At 39.3% G+C, this 21937-nt stretch overlaps 1 protein-coding gene across 2 annotated transcripts in view; it reads right to left on the bottom strand.

The window, feature by feature from the left end:
- GRID1 (glutamate ionotropic receptor delta type subunit 1) overlaps window positions 1-21937 on the bottom strand; it is a 744143-nt gene that overhangs the window by 463936 nt on the left and 258270 nt on the right. For both annotated transcript variants that reach the window (XM_075258436.1, XM_075258437.1), the window contains exon 3: window positions 3173-3457. In XM_075258436.1, coding sequence (XP_075114537.1) covers window positions 3173-3457 — 285 coding nt within the window. The remainder of the gene's footprint in view (window positions 1-3172; window positions 3458-21937) is intronic.

Below are 21937 nucleotides of genomic sequence, written 5' to 3' on the forward strand. Positions count from 1 at the left end.
AGAAAAATAGGCGCAGCGAAAATGCTGTGATTTCCAAAACTGTTGCATTTTTGGAAATTGCAGCACGTCCATTATAACTACACCGGCAGTATCCCTGTATCTCTATCCCTATGAGTCAAACAGAAAGTCCACAGACTCTGTGGACTTTCTGGCAAAGGAACTGCAGGAGAAAGCGTTGCGTTTGCGGTGGTATTTATTTATTTTGCTTACTTATTTAGCTACATCACATTTGGCTGCACTTTACAGACATTGTGGTTACTGTCCAATAAATGACTCACAATCTAAATTCCCTATCAGTTTGTCTTTGAAGTATGGAATGAAATAGGAGTACCCAGAGGAAACCACCCAAACACGGGGAGAACACACGCATTCCTTGATAATGTACTTGTCTGGACCACTGAGCTATCATGCAGTGGTATATTTTATGTGACATAGGGACCTTAGGGCCGCCCTCAGCGTCCAGGGCCCAATAATGACTGCTACCTCTACATTTCTTATTGCTATGTGACGTTTAGGAGGTATTGCATTGAACTCAAAAATCAAACAGCATCTAGTAAAATTCTAAGCTCCCTCTAGTGTTGAGTGCAAGCAGGCAGAGCATTATTATTCAACTATTGAGCGCTCTCTATCCCAAAAAATACAATGTTTTTGCTGGAAAGCTGAATGCCAGTTCCGTAATGCTTATCGCAAGTTACTATACATGTCACCAGTATGGTAACGGCCATTAAATTGAAAACCTTTGCTTTACTTCTTGTTTTAGCATACAGGTGAAATGCATACTAGTGCTAGGTATTACGGCTAGTAATAATGGCATGCAATGCTTCATTAAAAAATACCATGTAAAACCATCCTGAAACTCTGACCTAAGTGAAACTGATATTATGGAATAGAAGATCTAAAAATGGCATGATATTAAAAGGACACTCACCTTACAGAAAACAAGATGATAAACATCACCCTATTTAAATTCATACATTTTGTTTAAATTTGTATTAACTTTCAAAGACTGAATAACCTTACGGTTTGACAAAGAGGAGCGGTTACTTCTTCTGACATGTCCGATCTCATAGATACTTTATTTTTCCACTGAATTACAATTTTCATTTTCATATTGTGCTGTTACTTTGTTTCTTCCTACAAAGTTCTAGAACAATTGACTAGTGATGTTACCATTTTCCTTGTTTGGGTGGGTTCACATCTGCGCCCTTTAAGCAATCCTGGTGGGTTACCGTCTTCTGCTTGAGAAACTGGACAGGAAATGAAAACCCGGCAGTCAGTTCTCAAACCCATTCAAGTGAGCGCCCGTGAGTGTTTTGTACCTGTCCGCGGCGAAACCAGTTTTTTTTTTAACCGGACTCAAAGTCTTGCATATCCAGTGTCCAGTTTCTCGGGGCAGAAGACGGAAACCCAGCAGGATTGCTTAAAGCGCGCATAGGCGCAGATGTGAACCCACCCTTAAGGAGGTGTTTCCTTCAACAATGCAATACTGGCAGCACTTATTGACCAGGATCAGTGTATTTAGGAATGGCCCCAAACTGATAATACCCATTCATAAAGTCCTAGAAGGAAACCGTCCTATACACAACTATAAGATATAATGATGTACAGCAATGCTTTACTAATAGAGACATGCATGATGATGACTTGTCCTCTTTAAGCTTTTATGGCGTATCATCATCTTTCACTACTTACTAGAACTTTTTTAATGATTTTTCAGAGATTTTTAAGACTTCATTAATGTATATCAGCTGTTAACAAATAACAGAGACATATATCATTTATAGAGAGGGGTTAGCTCTGTAAGAGCAGCTCCTACCATAGCAAACCCAGAGTGGGTACATGCAAATAAGAACAGTATTGGACTTATTTGTTTTATTTTATTTTATTATTTTTCATTTAATGGCTGTCTCACAAAAAAAAAAAAAAACCTTTTGAAATGGAAGCCAGCAACTCCACCCACTGTTGGCCAGCGCTTATTACTTGGGAAAGCAATACAGTACATCTTATATATTCAAATGAATGGCCGGCCATCTAATGCATGTTGACTTGTGCATGTAAGAGCACTTTTCACTCTAAGGGGGCATTCACACAGTGTAAAGAGGCGCTGATTCTGCCACGATAACTTGCAGCAAAATCAGCTCTGATAAAAAGACTCCCATTGACTTCAATGGGTTCCGTTTAGAGCACGTAACACATTGAAATCAATGAGTTAAAAATCTTCCCATTGATTTCAATGTGTTACGTGCCTTAAACGGAACCTGTTGAAGTCAACGGAAGTCTTTTTTATCAGCGCTGATTCTGCTGCGAGTTACCGTGGCAGAATCAGCGCCATATTATTCCATGTGAATGCACCCTAAGACTGACATTGGCTTTTCTCTCTGCATTTTTAGCCTTTTTTGGGTGGAAACCGAGTGGAAACCACAGTTCCCCATTATAGTCTATGGGGTCCACGGGTTTCCTAAGGTAACTGCTTTTTTATACGGATTAGGTTTCAATTTGGAGGGTCACCAAGCGGACCCCCGAATGGCAACATGAATGCAGATGTAAACCTAGCCTGAGAAGCAATACGTTGCAGAAATACTGCATTTTGTTGCAGATTCAATGCTGTTTTTTAAGCCAAAGGGGTAGATTTACTAGAAAGGAGAAATATAAGAAACTCTCGATTTTGGCTCAAAAAACTGCAGGAATCTGCATAAAAAATGTAGCTTTGAAATAATGTGTGGCCTCAGTCTTAGGCCAAGACTCCACGTTGCTCAAACACACCTTTTTTTGTTGTCAATTTTGCTGCGTTTTTTTTTTTTTTAAGCCAAAGCCAAATGTGGCTGCAAAAGTAATGGGACATATATAGGAAGTTCTTATAATCTGCAACAAAAAAAGCTGTATTTTCACAACATGGGGCCTTTCTGTGAAAATTGCTGTGGAAAAAAAAATGATAGTTTTTCGCAGCCCTTTCTGGCTGCAACACGTTATGTGGGACTTTAGTACCATGGGGGTTTTCCAGAGTATCCCGCATCAGAATCAGGACCAAAATACGCCATACTGCGTCCCGTGTTTACGGGGCTTAACATTTATGAGGCTCAAGGTATATTCAAGCCCTGTGGTAAATCAAAAATATATTTGTGGCCCACATCATTTTTCTATAAGAATACAGGTATGCTCAGTTAACACTCACCATAATCGCTGTCATAGAATACGATGAATTTCTGCCATCGTAGTTCAGTTACTAGTTTCAACATGACATCGTTGAGGCGAACTGGTGGTCTAGCAGCCAATGTGTATTCCTCTCCATCCAGGCTAGGGTTTAGTTGACAGACAGTTCTTGGTGATCCAGCAGTGTTACGTTGTACATAGATGTGTGGGATGTGCATGGCATCTGTCAATGACTGAAGGGCGTTTGCTGAGGCACAACCAGTAGACGTCACTAAGGCTAAAATTCCCTGGGTCATCAAGTCACACGCTGAAACAGAAATACAACAAGATATGGTCACACGTCACCCTCACAAAGCATGATATAGCATATCAAAACAATAGGACAGTAATAGCTTTGAGATTTCAAGCAAAATAATGACCATCAGGGTTGAGCCCATTTTAAGATTTTAGGATCGTTTTTAAAATCCGTATTTCGATCATTTTCCAGCGATCGCGATATTTGCTCGATCGCCGATCGGGATCCTATCTTTCCTGATTCCGATCGCTCATCCCTACTGACCATTTACAAGACAGCTTCAGATCGCAGGTGTCCATACACATCAGAGCAAAGTTAGACAAACTCACCAGTTTCAGAAAAACTGGGTGACTATCCTATGTGTATGGGTGTTTGCAGACTCTCTCTCAAAGGAAACGAATGGTCAGACATGTTTAGTTTCAACATGCCCAGTTCTTTGTTCCCAGGGTAGATGAGAGTGCTACCAGGTGTGTCCAGTAGCATTGCGTTCTCCTCTCTGTTGGAAACACAGAAATGCTCAACTAAACCCAGCATACATTTGTATTGCGGACTGGGCAATATTTGTACGGCTGACAGCTATTGCAAATGTATGGCCAGCTGTAGTCTTTCCATCTTTGCAGAGTACTTGGAATACAAATGTTTCTTCATTAGGCCAAAAAATACTTAACTCCTAATGTTCTGGTCTTTACAAATCACTTTTTGTCTGCAACATGTGGATGGGTTTCGCTAGACTGTGGATTTTGTCACAGCGTTTCCGCCACTGCCACACAGTGTCGTTTACACCACATGGGTCCCTGGCCTTAAAGGAGTATTCAATTTTTAAGGCTCCATGTATATGACCATGTGTGAGTCTGTGGAAATCACAGACTGCATGGAAGGTATCGGTATCTTTTTTTCCATGGACCCTATTAATAGAATAGATAAGACTGAGATGCAAAAATGGGCAGGAATAGGATCTACTCCATAGTTGGTGGCTAAGGAACCATAAAAAAATACAGCTTTGAGCATGGAGCCATAGAAATGAATGGGTCCTTATGATAGTAGTAATTACAGATACATTGCAATGGATAGCACACAGACAAAAATTGTAATTTGGTGTATGGGAACTTAGGATAACTTAGGATTACCAGGTAGATGTCTGATTATTGTGCTGTGACTATATAACAAGCTGACCTGACATGACCATGGACTGTATATCACATTGTCACGGATTGCATATATCACATGACCATGGATTGTATATCACATGGTCATGGACCGCATATATCACATGGTCATGGACCGCATATATCACATGACCATAGACTGTATATCACATGGTCATGGACCGCATATATCACATGACCATAGACTGTATATCACATGGTCATGGACTGGTTTTTATCCACTGGCTGTAATCTGTATGAATGAAAGCAAGCAAAGATCTAAAAATCTGTGAGGAATTGATACAGAAAGTATATTGGAATATTATTATACAAAGAATAACAATTGTCTCAGTATTGGTCTGAAAGTGGCCAACCCCTTTAATATAGCAAGAGCAGAGATTTCAATGACTAGATGACAAGTTACACTGTATATATTTTCCTACAAACCTATATATCATTCTGCTCACCCTCGCCCGTTCTACAATGGATTTTACTGCATTGTTCATGTCCCAGGTTTTTTCCTAAGTAAAAATTTCAGATCACTGTAGTATCAATTGTAAGTAAATCTAGACTGTACAGAATCTCATGCAGAAAATGGTGATAATAGCGAAGACAAAAAGGTTAATAGATAGCAGTATCTCAAGTGTAGTCTTAAGTGGAATGTATAATTAGAAGTCAATTTAGTCTTTCGGTGAATATCTCTATAATAATGTAATATAGCCATCAGTGCTTTCATTATATTAGCGGCATGTGGGGAGCATTTCCTCTCTACTTCACGCTTTCCTGACACAAATCACAAATTCTCCCATAAAATGTGTTTTACCTAATGTGCATTTGTCAAGTTCTAATGAACTGATTCTTCAATACGGATTATCATTTCTTGGTTTAATTCCATTTTTTTTTCTCAACCCTTATTCGGGGATGTGGCTGGTCTGGAGAGAGTAAAGTGTCTTCGCTCAAAATCAGAATCTTCTGTGTGTTATTGGGAAATGTAATTGTCAGAAGAGACCTTTTTTTTTTCCATTTTCATTGCAAATCTCATTTCTTTGTAATATATGGAAATCACGACATGTCTTCTATGGATTCTAGTACATCAATACAAGCCCGTAAGAAACAAGAAGCAGAAATTCATTCTACTAAAGATGACTTTCCAGAGAATCGCATGCTAATGATGGCATAAAAGCAGCGCTAATGTAGTTAAAATATAGATTAGCTTTAATGTCTTTAGTGTCTACCGAAAAAAAATCCCTGCCTAAAGGGAACCTGCCGTCATAATAAGCAAATCCTAATTCATTTTTGGCTTTTCATCAGTAATAATTCTGGAGTATTTATTTCTTACAATCCAGTGTCCTGTTGTCATTACTATCTTATTTTTCCAAGAAATGTATAAACTGACAAGTAGGCGTTACCCTCCTCCTTGTTTATGGCGCATGATCCTGATCACTTTTTAGAAGTGTCAGACTGATTGGCAATGGATAATCATTTGTTATAGTTATATAGCACCAACTAGTGTTGAGCGAGTAGTACTCGCCGGCATAGGAATGCGTATAATCCGCTGAACAACAATGGGTTAAACGCTTCGAGTATTAGATGCATTTAACCCCTTGGTGTACGGCCAAGTACATGGATTCCTATGCCAGTGAGGTATTCGATTGAATACTACTCGCTCATCACATTCTACAGCACTGTACAAAGATGGAAATGACTTACATCATTTCCTATTCTCATTGGGGTTCATAAATTCCAAATTATCCAGTATGTTTCCCAAGATAAATCTAGTCTTTGCTTATATGTGACTCTAGGAACTCATTGCTACAAGAAACAGTGCTAAACACTAGACCACAAGGCAACTGGTAACCATTAGTTATTGGTTTATTCAGGCTAAGGCTCCACGTTGTGGAAATGCAGCTTTTTTTTGTTGCAGATTTTGCTGCGATTGAGAGAAAGCCAGGAGTGGATTGAGCAGGAGGTAGATGTATAAGACATTCCTATAAGTTTCCCATTGCTTTTGTAGCCATACTTGGCTTTGGCTTAAAAAACGGCAACACAATCTACAATAAGAAAGCTGCATTTTCCACAATGTGAGGACTCAGCCTTATACAGTTTTAGGAAGAAAAACTAAGGCTGGGATCACACTGGGTTTTTTGGTCTGGAACCTGAGGTGGAGGCTGCCTCAGGTTCTGGACCAAAAAACGAGTAGCCGCGATTGATTTCAGGTGCACTGCACCAACATCCAGTCGCACACTCCACTCCGGATTAGGCCCAATGAATGGGCCTAGTCCGGAGGAGGGAGTGTCTTCAGGCCGAATCGCAAGGTGAATCGGCCTGAAGAATAAGCATCTCGCTTCTTTTCTCCGGGAGTCAGAAACGGCTCCTAGGTGAGGTTATCTATACTGATCACAAGCAGTAAGAGTCTAAAAGATGGTTGGAGCTCCTGCAATGCGATTAAGAAGATTTGGCTAAGCACAGAAGGATACTAGTTAGTCCAAGTCTACACTAAGATGCCATCTCAGCTGCCAATGTGTCTTCAGTATATACAAATAAACTGGGTAGTTTCTTAAATAATTTACTAAGCATGTTATACTGATACAGAGCCTGGTTGCTGTATAAGGAGTATAATATGCAGTATAATAATGTACTGAGCCATGCCAGGACGATCTGAGGACCACCTGGGGATTTCACCATTTCATCCATGGGCTAGTACGAGCCTGTAGTTTGCAAACCTTTCAATACCCATCCATTTTGGCTTTGGGCATGTACTGTAGAGTTTTTCTCTATTTTGCCCCTGAGCTCCAACTGTTCTATCCATTTAACTTTTGGGTCAATGTAGTTGCTAGACAAGAAATTTGTCAGTGTTTCCTTGGTCATATAACACAAGTTATCATAAATTGTGTAGTTATTTTCTAAAAAAGGTTGTTGTGTATGATAAATATAATATATAGGTTGTTACAATTGTGTACATTCAAAATACAATATTACTTATATTTTTTATTTTTACTGATACAGTTTAAACCCCAAAAGAACACAATATTTGTCTTTTACACATTGAGGCGGGTTCATACCTGCTCCCGGTCTCCGCTTCCAGGGTTACATCTTCTGCCCGAGAAACTAGACAGGAGACTGAAACCAGCAGTCAGTTTTCAAACCAATTAATTTCAAACCAATTAATTTGATGGTGTCCTCCTGTGAGCATCTTCTGGTCTCTCCGCGGCAAAACTTTTTTTTTTTTTTTTTTTTTTTTTTATAACCGGACACAAAGTCGGACATGCTGGACTTTTGTGTTCGGTTAAAAAGAAAACGGTTTCACCACAGACACCAGAAGACGCTCATGGGCGAACACTGACTGCTGGGTTTCCATCTCCTGTTGGCAGAAGACAGAAACCCACAAAGCAGAGACCGGGCGCAGATGTGACCCCTCCCTGTGTCATAAGTGGCACAAAGCAAAATAAAAATAAAAATACAGAATATCGATAAGTCAGTACATACCACAGTGAAACAACTACCACCCAAAGGCAAAACTTGAAGCACCATGGCCCAGTGCGGACTCTGTAATTGGACCCCTACCAACCTTTTGCCATTATAATAGTAGTATATTTGGGGGCCCCTCAGGGTTCAGGGCCTCGTAGCAATGGCTACTGCTACACTCATATAACCACCTACTGAGGCTATACCCTATTTTCTCGATCGCCGATCAGAATCCGATCTTTTCCAAACATGATCGCTAAACCCTAACTATGAGCCATAATTCATTCCTAGAATCAATGGCTACCCCATTCTTAGTTTTCTGTTATGGCACTGATCTGTATACAGTATACCGACAAATGAGACCATAAAATCTACTGAAGCCCACGTGGTACGTACTCAGCACCACTGCACACACAACTTCCAAACGTAAAGATTAGGTTTTAGAATTGTGCAGTAGTCTTGGCATCTTGATAAATGACTCCCAAGCAGCGAATTGAATCTTACATGTGTAAACAATGTTATATCTACTTTTCGTATGTATATTCCATAAATCAAACATTTAACAGACAAATGTCTGACTCTGCATAATAATTCTATGCAATACAAACACAGTCATTCAATTACGTGTCCCAATTATTCCAGCAGCCATATTTATCCACTTCTGTGATCCTTCTACTTATCCTTTCTCCTTGGAATTTTTTTTTTTTTTTTCTGGCGTCTCTCAGCATTTACAGCAAACAAATTATCTCGCTTTATTCTACCTTAATTATGCTAATAGAAGATTGTTCCATAAATCTGGTCCTTATGAATGAGTCTCTATGTATTGCGCTGTCATCGGGGACATCCTGCTTTCGGTACAGATAGCAAGACTGTTGCCAGATAAGGCTTATCCTGTCAGATGAGTAATTCATTCAGTCACCTTGACGTGATGATAGTGTGGAGGTGGACTGGACTATAGATATCATTTTCTATATAAAAGAGTACCTCCTTCTGGCAAAGCAATTACTATAATGTCATCTGAGGGAAGATTTGTCTCCCGTATACTCTGCATTACAGCATTTTGAAGAGCAAGAGGTCATCAGAGGGAAGAAATATACAATATGAGTAATATTTATTCAATAGCGCAAAACTTTTTTCACTGTGCCGGGATCTGAAGATGAAATAACTTTCACTAGTTGTCGTCAATGTTGTTACCGTTTCCAATCTGGCTTGTGTTTAATTCCACCTCTATGATTCTGCCTAAGTGATACAGACATCTGCTCTCGTCTGCTATTGCTTAAAGAATTATGATGTACATCTCGGCTGGAACTTCTTTCACTTAATTTAGAAAGTCACTCTGTTCTCACGTAAGATCTCATTAATATCCTATGACTATGATTTTTTTTTTTTTTAAATGTGCTTTTTTTCAAAACAGGAAGCAGTGCTGTACGTTCATAGGCCTTGATACTGTCCTTTTGTTAAAACTGTTGTGGTTTTGGAAATCACAACGTATTTTTCCGCAAGGTGTAGATGGAATTCTAGCGAAAACCATCCACCTTCCTGTAGTCTTCAGCAAAAACCACCAGAGGCAAGGCTGAAGCAGCTTGCAACAAAACGTGCTGCTGAATTTCCTAGATAAAAAAATTCAGCAGAGGGGCAACATGGTGGCTCAGTGGTTAGCACTGCAGCCTTGCACTGCTGGAGCCCTGGATTAGAATCCCGCCAGGAACAACATCTGCAAGGAGTTTTTTTATGTTCTCCCCGTGGATCTCCTCCCATTATACAAAGACATACTGATAGGAAAAAAATGTGCATTGTGATCCCTATATGGGGATCACAATCTACATTTTAAACAAATAAATAAATAAATAAATTCAGCAGTGTGGCCAAGTTGTGTGTCCTCAGCTTTCTAGGACAAAATTGAACTGCTACCCATGTAGCATGGATAACCAATACAATGTAATAGCTACCTGATCTTACAACAGGTTCTTTGTATTCACTTGATCGGTTATGTGAGTAAGGGTAAGTTCACACAGGGTTTTTTGGTCAGGATTTTGAGGCCGTATCTGCCTCAAACTCCTGACCAAAAAGACAGCTCCTATTGAAATCAATGGGAGCCAGTCAGTTCTTTTTTCTGGAAGCCGTTTGTTCCGGCTCCCGGAAAAAGCAGCTTATTCTTTCAGGCAGATTTGCCTCGTGACATCCATGTGAAGAACCTGCCTCCTGACTAGTCCCATTCATTTGGGCCTAATCTGGAGTGGAGTGCGCAACTGCTACTCGCAGCTACCTGTATTTTGGTACTGAACCTGAGGAGGCCTCTGCCTCAGGTTCCGGACCAAAAAACCCTGTGTGAACTTACCTAAGGAAGATAATACAGATTGTGCAGGAATCAGGGATTTACAAGGTTGATCCCCATTGCACCACATGAATTATGGCTCATTAAAGTCTGGATATTCTTTTTATTGTATATTTTATATTGGGAAGAGAATATCAACATTGGATTTACTTACAGTTTTTAAAGGGGTTGTCCAGGATAAATTGATCTTATTAATCTAAGCTAAACACCCTCCACCCCGCTTACCTTTTAAATTACTTAGGTTACCAAAAGATCTATATTCACTGTGGGGAAGGTAGCTCAGCAGAAGCAGTGGTGCGGACCCAACCAGTCTGAGACAGGGACACAAATCTGGCAACAGAACGGTTTATTTGGCAAAAAAATAGCAAAATAGATAAACCTTTATGTCAGGCACAAAAATGAGTAAAATAAAATACAGCCTTAACTTCAGGCAAAATAACATCAAAAATCCTGCCAGTCCGAGCGCTAACTAAACAGAAAAATACTAATTGTATGTTTGGTTTACCATCAGCCACACGAATCAACCAAAAAAACCACCATACCGTAACCCAAGGCTCTCAGTGACAGGACAGACCCAGCCACTTCCTCTCTTCTCAGGATCTGCCCTGAAGTGCAGTTTCAGCAGCCTTTTATGGGCCAGTAATGAGCCTATTACCCCCACCTGGGGCTGTAACCTATTCCAGACCTGCCCTGGACAAGACACATGTCAGTACTCTGGAGCTGATATAGCAGGACTCCAGCACTTTGCCTTTCACCTTATAACATCACCTAGATCATCAGGGCGGTCATGTGACTTCCCCATGCGCATTTTCTAGTGGTGTTCCATTTTCAGAAGGGGGAAAACAGAATGTCACCTACTGTATACTAACCCCCTCCACTTCATCCTACTTACCTGTCTTCCAATAAGGATCTTCTGAGCACGGGACATCATTTCTTCTGGGCAAAGAGCCAGAGTGGGAGGGTTGAGTTAGTTAGGAAGGGCTAGTATTGGGTGAGCTAGCTAGAGAAACAGTAAGGGGGAGGGAGCGAGAAAAGGAGAGGGAGAGAGGGAGAGAGAGGGAGGTGGTGTCACTAAGCTCTGAATGAATCCCAAGTCATCGTGGTAGTTGTAGGAAAGCACAGAACACAAAGATACCCTTGTAAACTAATGCAGAAGATGCCAGGAGCTCACAGAGAAACCCAGAAATCACTCAAAACACTGCTAAAGGTATTTGGTTGCACTTATTAACCTATTAAAAGCATTAACACACCTTTTTTATTTATTTATTTTTTTGCCTTGAAAACCCCTTTAAAACAGTTTTTAATTGAATTTTTTTTATGTATTTAAAGGAAAGAAAAGAAAAGAAATGGGCCAAGATAATTTTTGCTTCCCTTTTTGAAATGTAAATTAAAGAAGCAATAAATAAGGTTATACTTCTCTTTCCTGTTAAATCCACTTCTGCCTCAAGTACTGCATCAAAATGGCATGTGTTTTTCCAGCCCAAGATACTCGAGAGCAAATAGAGTGAATTGGTCAATATATTTCCATGCCTCATACAGTATATTCATTATTTCCTTTCTCCAGTTGTCACACTGTTCATTGAATCTAAATGTCAATAAGAAAAATCTTACAAGTCCCATAACCAACTCACTGAAGATAATGGAAAGTCAATCATGATCAGATGATGTGACTCCCAGAAGAACTTGGATCTCCTACAAGAGGCAATGAATAACTAGATCTAAACAAATAAATTATCTCCCACTGTAAATTTATGTTTTATGTTGAATAATCGCTACTGCCGGCAGAAACATTCACACCCAGGATTAAAAAAAAAAAAAGAAAAAAAAGCCGATTTCATCTTAATGCAAGATACATATTGTTATAAATAACATAATTAAAATCCAATTATATCACAGTTAAAATCCAATCACTGACAATTAAAACAGTCTTAAGCAAATGAATAATGTGTTCTATTCTGTATCACATTATGAAAAGCTGTTAAAAGACATTAAAGCATTGCATGGGGGATCAAAATCAGCAAAAGCCGCTCTGTTAACTTTACTTAGAGGAGGCTGAGGTGATTCAGATGAAAAGCCCAAACACATTAGCATACAAAACTGGAAACATTACTGTATAATCCAGTGTAGATAAGGACGCCAAGAGAAAAGATCCTCAGACTGCGCCGCACCCAGCAGAGCCGAGCAGGGATTGTTCTTTATGGCTACGATACACTTATATCAGGAATATAGCTGACTGAACAAGTGCCCAGTGTGCCGTGGTGGTGCCAACAAGTCACTTTATCTTGGCTGGGTTAGGACAGTAAACTAAATCCTTGTATCCTCTGGAAAAAACACCTAGCTACAACCTAGCTTTTATCATAGGGTTTGTTCCTTATTACTGGAGCATCAGTCACACTATGGAACTATGCAGATCTTTATCAAATTTTGCAGCAAAATCATTTGACAGGGTAACATCTGAAGTGCAGACAATGCGGTAATGCAGATTTAATCTCTGCACCGTAGAGCAATTTCTAGGCTGTTTTCTTTAGCATGTGGGTGAGAGTTGAACTCCACTTTGCTGCTACTAGAATACACTGCAGATTTGGCAAATCCGAAACAAAAAATCTGCAGGTTATTAGCTAAGTGTAAACATACCCTAAATCCTTTATTAGGCTGAGGCCCCACATAGAAAATATAGCAGAAAAAAACACAGCAGAAACACATTGCGTTTTTTTCCGCAGCATTTTTCACAGCATTTTTGCAGAGTTATTACACAGTCCAGTCATATTAATGTGACCACTTGTCAAAATCCAGAATAACCACCTTTGGCGGACCGCTGCGAGACGTGCAGGAAGAGAGGGGATGTTGTGATGATGGTCACTGGGATGTTGAGCCATGCCGACTCCAGTGCCATAGCCAGCTGCGCTAGGTTACACGGTTGAGCATCCATGGCGCGAACAACCCGATCGAGGTGATCCCACAGTTTCTCGATTGGGTTCAAGTCTCTGGAATTTGCTGGCCAAGGGAGTACGGTAAACTCATCCTGGTGCTCATCGAACCACCCACGTACACTACGAGCTTTATGACATGTCGCATTGTCCTACTGGTCCTGCCATCATCCTGAGGTAAAACAATTTGCATGTGGGGGTGAACATGGTCCGCAAGGATAGCTGCATACTTGTGGTGATCCATCTTGCCTTCCACAATGATGAGTACACCCAGATGGCTGATGACACGTGCCTTCTGCGATTAGTTATTTAACGTTGACGTCAAAAGTAGGCGGTGGTCACATTAATATGACTGGACTGTGTATAATTCTAATATTCAGTTATTATTCACATGCTGCTTTTACACTGGTGATTTCTTTGTGCAACATGTGGATGGGATTAGCCAGAATGCCATTCCCTTTGCAGGTAGTGTAAGTCGCAGCATTTTTGCAATGTGTAGCTTTATCCTCATACAAATAGGCTCACACTTATTAAAACGATTTCATATGTAGGTTTAAAGAAAAGTTCCTCGGAGGAAATTGGACAAAATTCTGCATTTTCATTAACTTGATGCACTTTGGACTGTCCAAGCCAGAAGGTAAAGTCTTCACTTTCCATGTGCAGGTTTAGATCTGAGACACTTTCTGGCTTCAGTGTTAAAACCTCTGTTGAATGAGCACACCATGGCTACTGCAAATAAACCTTAGCCACTATTGTTGGCAGGTTTCAAAACTGAATAATGCAAAAAACAAAAAAAAAGTCTCTCGAGCCGTGATTTGTGACTTTTTTAAGCCTAAAAAAGTGCAAAGGTATTAATGAATCCCTTCTGTAGTATATTGAAGAAATACCGGAATTGCCTTATGTTTTATGCAAAGAACATGGGCTTAGGTTAAGCAGACATGTCGATTCTATTAACTGTAACAGAATGGGGTTGTAGTCCATGCTAAAGTTAACTTAATTCTTACACTGTCAACTACAGTATAGTGATCTCGATTAGAGATGAGCGAGTAGTATTCGATCAAATACCTCGCTCCCATAGGAATGCGTGTAAGTGGCCGAACACCAAGGGGATAGGTGGATAGTGAATATTCGATGCGCTTAATCCCTTGGTGTTCGGACGCTTACACGCATTCCTATGTCGGCGAGGTATTCAATCCAATACTACTCGCTCATCTCTAGTCGAGATTATTTAAAGTAAATGCTAAACTGCCTCCATTTTGTTAACCATAATCTTTTATTTGATTTTAAAGGACGATTCTAACAATAAAAAATAGGCAATAAGTATACCGTAGCATTCGATCGAATATCTACTCGATCATCTCTAGTGACAACCCATTTAACGACAGTATAAGGTGGAATCTTTTTTCTGTAAAGTAGCTTATAACTGGATCTAGAGTTTTTGCTCCATATACTATGAATCCCTTCCAAACAGATAAGTGTCAGAATAAATGCACTTCCCACAGTATTTACATGTGAGTTTGGTTTATGTAAACTACAAGCACAAGTTTGCTCAGTATCAATTAAGTATATTATTGCTGTAGGGAAGCTTTCTGCTTTCATAAAAGATAAATGTGTTCGCGGAGTAGGTAGACAGGACACAGAGCAGCAGGACACCCGAAGACACAATGCCAAGCACCAACTCCCCATCTGGTCATGCAGAGAGATCAGTCTTAAAGACAAGAGAAGATGTCCCTCAAAATGAGGAAAAACAGCAGGCCGAAATCATGAGATTGAAGAAGTGCCAAACACCTAATCCCCCGTTGCCAATTAATAAAAGAAATGATATAGAAGTAGCCCAAGCTTCCTGCTTATGAATAAGTAATGATGAACATGTAGCAATCATTTGTAGACAGAGGCAGGAGGAGGAAAAATTGGCATAATTAGTTGAGGACTGGCTTGTTTAGGGTCCACGGGGATGAACCGCTACATGAGCAAGAAACTTGTTTTGGCTAAGACAAAGTTAGTGGCTAATTAAAAAGTCATTAATAGTGGACTTCAATGGATCTATCTATAGATGAGATTATATATCTGGTGGTGATCTTCTATTCATCTATTTATAGACAAGATTATATATCGGGTAGTAGTGATCTTTGAAAAAACTGCCAAAGACGGATAAAATGCCTTGAATTTTTTTTTAAAAAAACACATTCTGGCCAATTTAATTTTTGACAGAGGGAAAGACAGAAAAAAAAAAAAACACTTGCTGAAGGAACCCTTATAATGGTGAATTCATACTGATCTATTTGTAGCAGAGATAATTAGGGTTGAGCGATCAGGATTGGAAAAGATCGGATTCCGATCAGCGATAGAGTAAATTTCACGATCGCGATCGAAATTCCGATCCCGATCTTTTCCGGCAGGATTGAGGTCAGAGGTTATCTCAAGGTCGGCTCAACTCTATTCAAATATGTATCATTACTAGGGTTTCGCGATCGCGAAAGATTGGATCCTGATTGGTGATTGAGCAAATTTCACGATCGGGGTCGGCTGGAAAATGATCAGAAATCGGATTTTAAAATCGATCCTGAAATCTAAAGATCGGCTCAACCCCAGAGATAATATATATAATATAACTATAGTAAATTCCTATCCAGTATTCATAACAGCGAGTGAACTTATATAACAGTAGTGAACTGCTATTGATCTATTTAGTCCAGAGATGGTAATATAATACAAGTGGTCTTCTATAAATCTTTTCAGAATAGAGATTAAACATATATATATATATATATATACACACACACACACACAATATATATATATATATATATATATATATATATATATACACACACTATATATATATATATATATATATATATATATATATATATATATATATATATATATATATATCATAGAAGTGAACTATGATCCATTTATAGCACAGTTCTCTATACAGTTTTGTACTTCTATTGATCTATTTCTAGCAGAGATTATACCGTATAGACAATAATAGTTGTGAATTTCTATAAACTGCAGCACAGATTATATATAATATCAATTTATATAGTTTTATAGCAGAAATGTATAGACATATATATAATAAATATATAAACAAATAAAAATAAACTAATAGTAACTCAGAAAATAAAAACACATTCCTAAATTGCTTTACGGGCCATAAATAAGTATCCAGCCTTAATTTAGATCAATATCACATGAAATGAATCTAATAAAATATTCTGATAAAATCGCAAAACCCTTGACAGTCTCCAGTTCACAACACAACTGCCAGGTAGCCACGTATGGACTAATGTTGAGCGAGTACCTCGTTGGCATAGGAATGCGTGTAATTGGCCGAACACCAAGGGGTTAAATGCTTTGAATATTCAATGCGTTTAACCCCTTGGTCTTCGGCCAATTACACGCATTTCTGTGCCGATGCAGTATTCGATTGAATGCTACTCGCTCAACACTAGTATGGACATATACTATATATAATACGTAGCATATAACTGTGTTGTATCACTTTGTGATACAATATCGTGAAAAACGGTTTATGTTGTGATACACACAATTGCAATCTACAATTGCTTAAACTGCTGCGGCGTGATATTTTTTTTATCACAGAAGACACAAATAATGAACACTCATTAAAAAGTTTTTGTTTTCCAGTGACTTGTATTGTTTTTCCTTGTCCTCTGTGATAAGATAACTTACTGCGATAGTTTAACCAATTGCACAAGTTCCGGTTAATTTAGCTACACCTGTATTGAGACATGTCCAGCCAAGAGGAGCAGAAAGGGAGGCACATCTGTATCTCTAACATTACTGAACGTGATTTATTGTGTGATTCAAGCTTAGCAATAGTGTAGAACAAACACCGGGTTTACAACCAAAATAATGGAACTTTTATCTTACATTATATTTTGCCATAAATATTTGACATTGCTTTCACCTCTATGCTTTCCTGTACAATTCCTCCATCTCATCCATAGATAAAAAGCTGCATTGGCTCACCATGACTTGTTTGAGTTGACAGATAAGGGATACATAGCTCTGCATTGAAGGATCTATTATGTGACACTGCAGATCAATGACTCAGGCATCTATTTAGCGCAGAAGAATTGCAGCACCTCCATTTCAATGTCACCCCCCACCATTTGCGTCTATCAATACTGAATAGAACTTAAGAATACATTATGACATTTTCATTTTGGCGTCAGTCTTGTATTTTTATCCGTTTTTTGTTCAATTAAAAAAACACATTAGATCAGCAGATCAACAGCAGAATGTAGTCTACTAAAAAAGCAATAAAAATCCAATTAATATCACCTATCACACTCTTAGCGTGGATGTGTATAACGGGAATATTGCACAAGCTCAGGAGCAGCAGCACCTATTCCATAGTACTCAGGTGTAAGCTGTGTTGTACCGCTACGATCAATGATAGCATCAATTTTAGACGTGAAACCCTTAGGGCCAGTTCACACGGGGTTAACACGCTCGCATTCTGGCACGTATACATGTGTCAGAATATGAGTGCTCAAAACAGATCCCATTCATTTCAATGGGTCTTTACGGGCATATTACGACCCATTGAAATGAATGGGATCTGTTTTGAGCGCTCATATTCTGACACGTGTATACGTGCCAGAATGCAAGCGCATTAACCCTATGTGAACTGGCTCTTAGATACCACAGACGATGACTACCATGGTATTTGAGGGGCTTCATAGCAGCCAGATGACTGACTCTCTTACCAGTAGGCAACCCTACTGGTAGGCAACCCATGAAGTTGCAAGGGGTGCTGTTTGGTTGTGAAGACAGCCTGAATCCTATTGAAGATGAAAATAGACTACGTAAAGAATGTCTACAGCCCAACTCACATGTCTATAGTATTCAGAGGACGCGAGGATAATCTCCGAAGCACGGGCCTTTGTTGCACTCTTTGAAGACATGTAACACTTCATTTTTTTTATTTGCATGGGAACAATATAAATTGTATTTTAATTTTTGATCCTTCTGGATTACTGGATCTTCTTTTGCAATTTTTCTTGAAAATGTTCTACACCTTTATTAAAGTTAATATTTACCATTCTCTTATTAGGGCTATGATGCCTCTGTTTGCTGCCCTCTAGGGACAGCCCCCTTAAACATCATGCATGACGTTATCAACAAGCCTATTGCTATGATACGAAGTTTAGCCAAACCAATAGATTTGCATATTTCCCATAATCCCCCAGTGGATCGAAAGTGGCTTTGTAAGTCTCCAACTAATATACTCTATCAGCCATTATCATATATGGACGATGGTCACCACAAAGCCAAAGAAGTTTTAAATAGTGTATTTAAAGAATATCTATCTCCTATCTATCTATCTATCTATCTATCTATCTATCTATCTATCTACCTACCTATCCATCTACCTATCTATCCATCCATCTCCTATCCATCTATCTATCATTATTGTGGACCGCCTGAAGGATATTTAATTGATGGAGCTAGTCATTTCTGATTTATTGACACTTATTGAGTCTGAGGCAGTGAATACAAAAAACAAACTTCACTCTAAAAATATATTAACTCAGATAAAAAAAAAGCCACCTGCAATTTACATATAAAATAGCATACATTATAATGTAGATTTTCTGCCGCTACATCGTACTTTACATACATAGGGCATGTTTAGTCACGTGAACCCGCCCCAACAATGTAGGCAATTTCTAGACATCAATGTAGTGCAGTATGGAGCCTATTCACACATCTTATGTGCTGGGATTTCAACTAGAGATGGATAAGCAAGAAAAAATATGTAGCACTTGGAAATATTCTATTTACATGCATGTCATCTTGAATGTATTATTGATTTCATTTTTCTTTATAGAGATAGCCTATTTTACATAATTGTAAGTGGCATGTTAATGCGACCGGGACTGCAGGACAGGACCCCGAATCCGGGAAAGTCCCGCAGAATCTGGGACAGTTGGGAGGCCTGTTATTATCAATCAGCCATGTAGTGGCACCATGCTCCTCAAATGGTCAGATTACATGCATTTTTTGGAGCAGTATTTTTTAACACACACATATATATATATATATATATATATATATATATATATATATATATATATATATATATATATATATATACACGCTATATATGCGGCACTGTTCTACCCAGGTAGTTGAGAGAAGTACATTATACTAGAATCATATAAAGAGGTTCAAGGAGACGAATCTCTACATGGAAATATCTGATTGGAACAATGGTGCATAGGGATCACTTCTGTACTACAAGTGAAATTGGTGGTCACATCCCAAACTGAGGGTGGCAAACTGTGTCGACACAAATGATAAAACAGGGGCTTATAAGACAAACTCCAACTGTAGGAGCTCTATTGACCACACACAACTGCTTTCTAAGGCTACCATGGTGCACAGCAATATGGGAATGGAGACTGGAATGGAGGTCTATCCAAGAATGGCTAGAGATTGGTCTGGACATGGGAAGGAATGTCACACTAATCCTATGGTATCAGTTCCTTCTAGTCTTTATTTTGTTTACATTTACAGCTCAACATTACATTAATTTCTTTGTGGAACCAGTGGTGCAGCCATTTTTTTAAAGCATCCCAAAAGCCATTTTTCTACAGGTCAACCTGAGGCCGCATGTTGCTTGTGTTACTATGGCCTGCAGTGTCACCGGACTTGTCTTCCATTGACCATGTATGGGAAATCATTGGATGGCAATTGCAATTAGCTGCCAGTGGCCAATCTTGATGATTTGTGTACCCAAGCACATTCAGTGTAGCATACCATACCATTTCTCAGATAACTATTAATAACTTTATTGATAGCATGGCAAGATGTGTAATTGCATTTATTTCTGTATTTTTCATACCCAATACTGAATAAATTAAGACATTTTGAGTATCTTGTTTGCATTATTTATCATTTGCATATCATTAACATATCTATCAGTCCTGTAATTTCCATTATTCCAAGACTTTTCCTTCTTGTTGCAAACTTTAATGTTGAGGAATATAAATTTTGTCATTTTACTACTCAAATTTTTTATGGCACCATATTTTGACAACTGTAATTTTTTTCTATTTTATCTTTCTATTTAGTATGTTAATCTCTGCAGGTAAAACCCACTCCAATAATTGACATGTAGATCTAAAACCTTCAATACAGGTCATTTCACCCTGTAAGTTTTAATCACAGCTAGAGTTGTGCCAATGTTGAGATTTCAGGATCGTTTTTAAAATCCAATTTTCGATCATTTTCCAGCCGATCCCGATCATGAAATTTGATCAATCGCCGATCGGGATCTGATCTTTCCCGATCGCTCAATCCTAGTCACAGCATGTAGATGAGATTTGTATTTGGATGTGTTATTCTGCTGTCCACTGCTGTGGGTGTGGGTAAGCAGCTGATGGATAAGCAGCTGATGGGTTTGTGACTCTTAACCCACCACAGGATTGACTCCTTAGCCCTAAATTTTCTGACTACCAACATTTGATGAACCGTTGCCCACCTCCTTAACCACTTCAGTAAGGAGCATCCAGAGCTTAGAAGGAACATAATCAACATGTAAGTCACTGGTAATATCTACTGTGAGAGCAAGAATATTGAACTCTAACCGTCTGATGCAGTCCTTTTAGTTATAATGAATAGAGATGAGCGAGTAGTACTCGATCAAGTAGGTATTCGATCGAATACTACGGTATTCAAAATACTCGTACTCGATCGAGTACCACTCACTGTTCGAATGTAAAAGTTTGATGCAGAACCAGCATTGATTGGCCGAATGCTATACAGTCGGCCAATCAACGCTGGTTCTTCTCCTACCTTTAGAAGTCTTCTCCGTGCAGCTTCCCCGCAGTGTCTTCTGGCTCTTCATTCACTCTGCCAGGCATCGGGCCTGGGCAGAGCAGAGTGCGCCTGTCCGCTTGTAGTGCGGGCATGTGCAGTTGGCTCTGCCCAGGCCCGATGCCTGGCAGAGTGAATTCAGAGCCGGAAGATGCCGGGGGGACGCTGCAAGGAGAAGACTGCACGGACGATCCCGCCCGACCCTCACTCGTGGACTTGGTAAGTATAATTTGATCGAATGTTGCCTACCCCTGAAACGAGCATTTTCCCCCCATAGACTATAATAGGGTTCGATATTCAATTTGAGTAGTCGAATATTGAGGGGCTACTCGAAACGAATATCGAACCTCGAACATTTTATTGTTCGCTCATCTCTAATAATGAACAATTCAGCACTAAATAGAAAAATACCACAAAATTCCTGGGCCCCAGAGCAAAATCTACCATGGAACCTGAACCATATCGTGCATCTTTTACAGTATTGAACTTTTCTGATGGGACAGGCAGAGAGACACTTTCTACTCGCTCAGACTTCAGGAATCAGGTGTAATTGGAACTTGCACCTTCTATTATGTATTGCATCCCTGTTAATAAATTAGGGAGATATCTATGGGGCACAATAGGGGCATGTTCCCCAAATGCTAAATACTAGAGGGAGTGACAAGTCACTTTGCCTTGGTTACAGAATTTTAATGCAGGGTTAGAGCGGCATACTCACCCTTTGCACCAGGTACAATAAAATGCAGCTCCATCTCTGCTC

Source organism: Leptodactylus fuscus, chromosome 10 (genome assembly GCF_031893055.1).
Source record: "Leptodactylus fuscus isolate aLepFus1 chromosome 10, aLepFus1.hap2, whole genome shotgun sequence".
In the NCBI taxonomy this organism is placed as follows: domain Eukaryota; kingdom Metazoa; phylum Chordata; class Amphibia; order Anura; family Leptodactylidae; genus Leptodactylus; species Leptodactylus fuscus.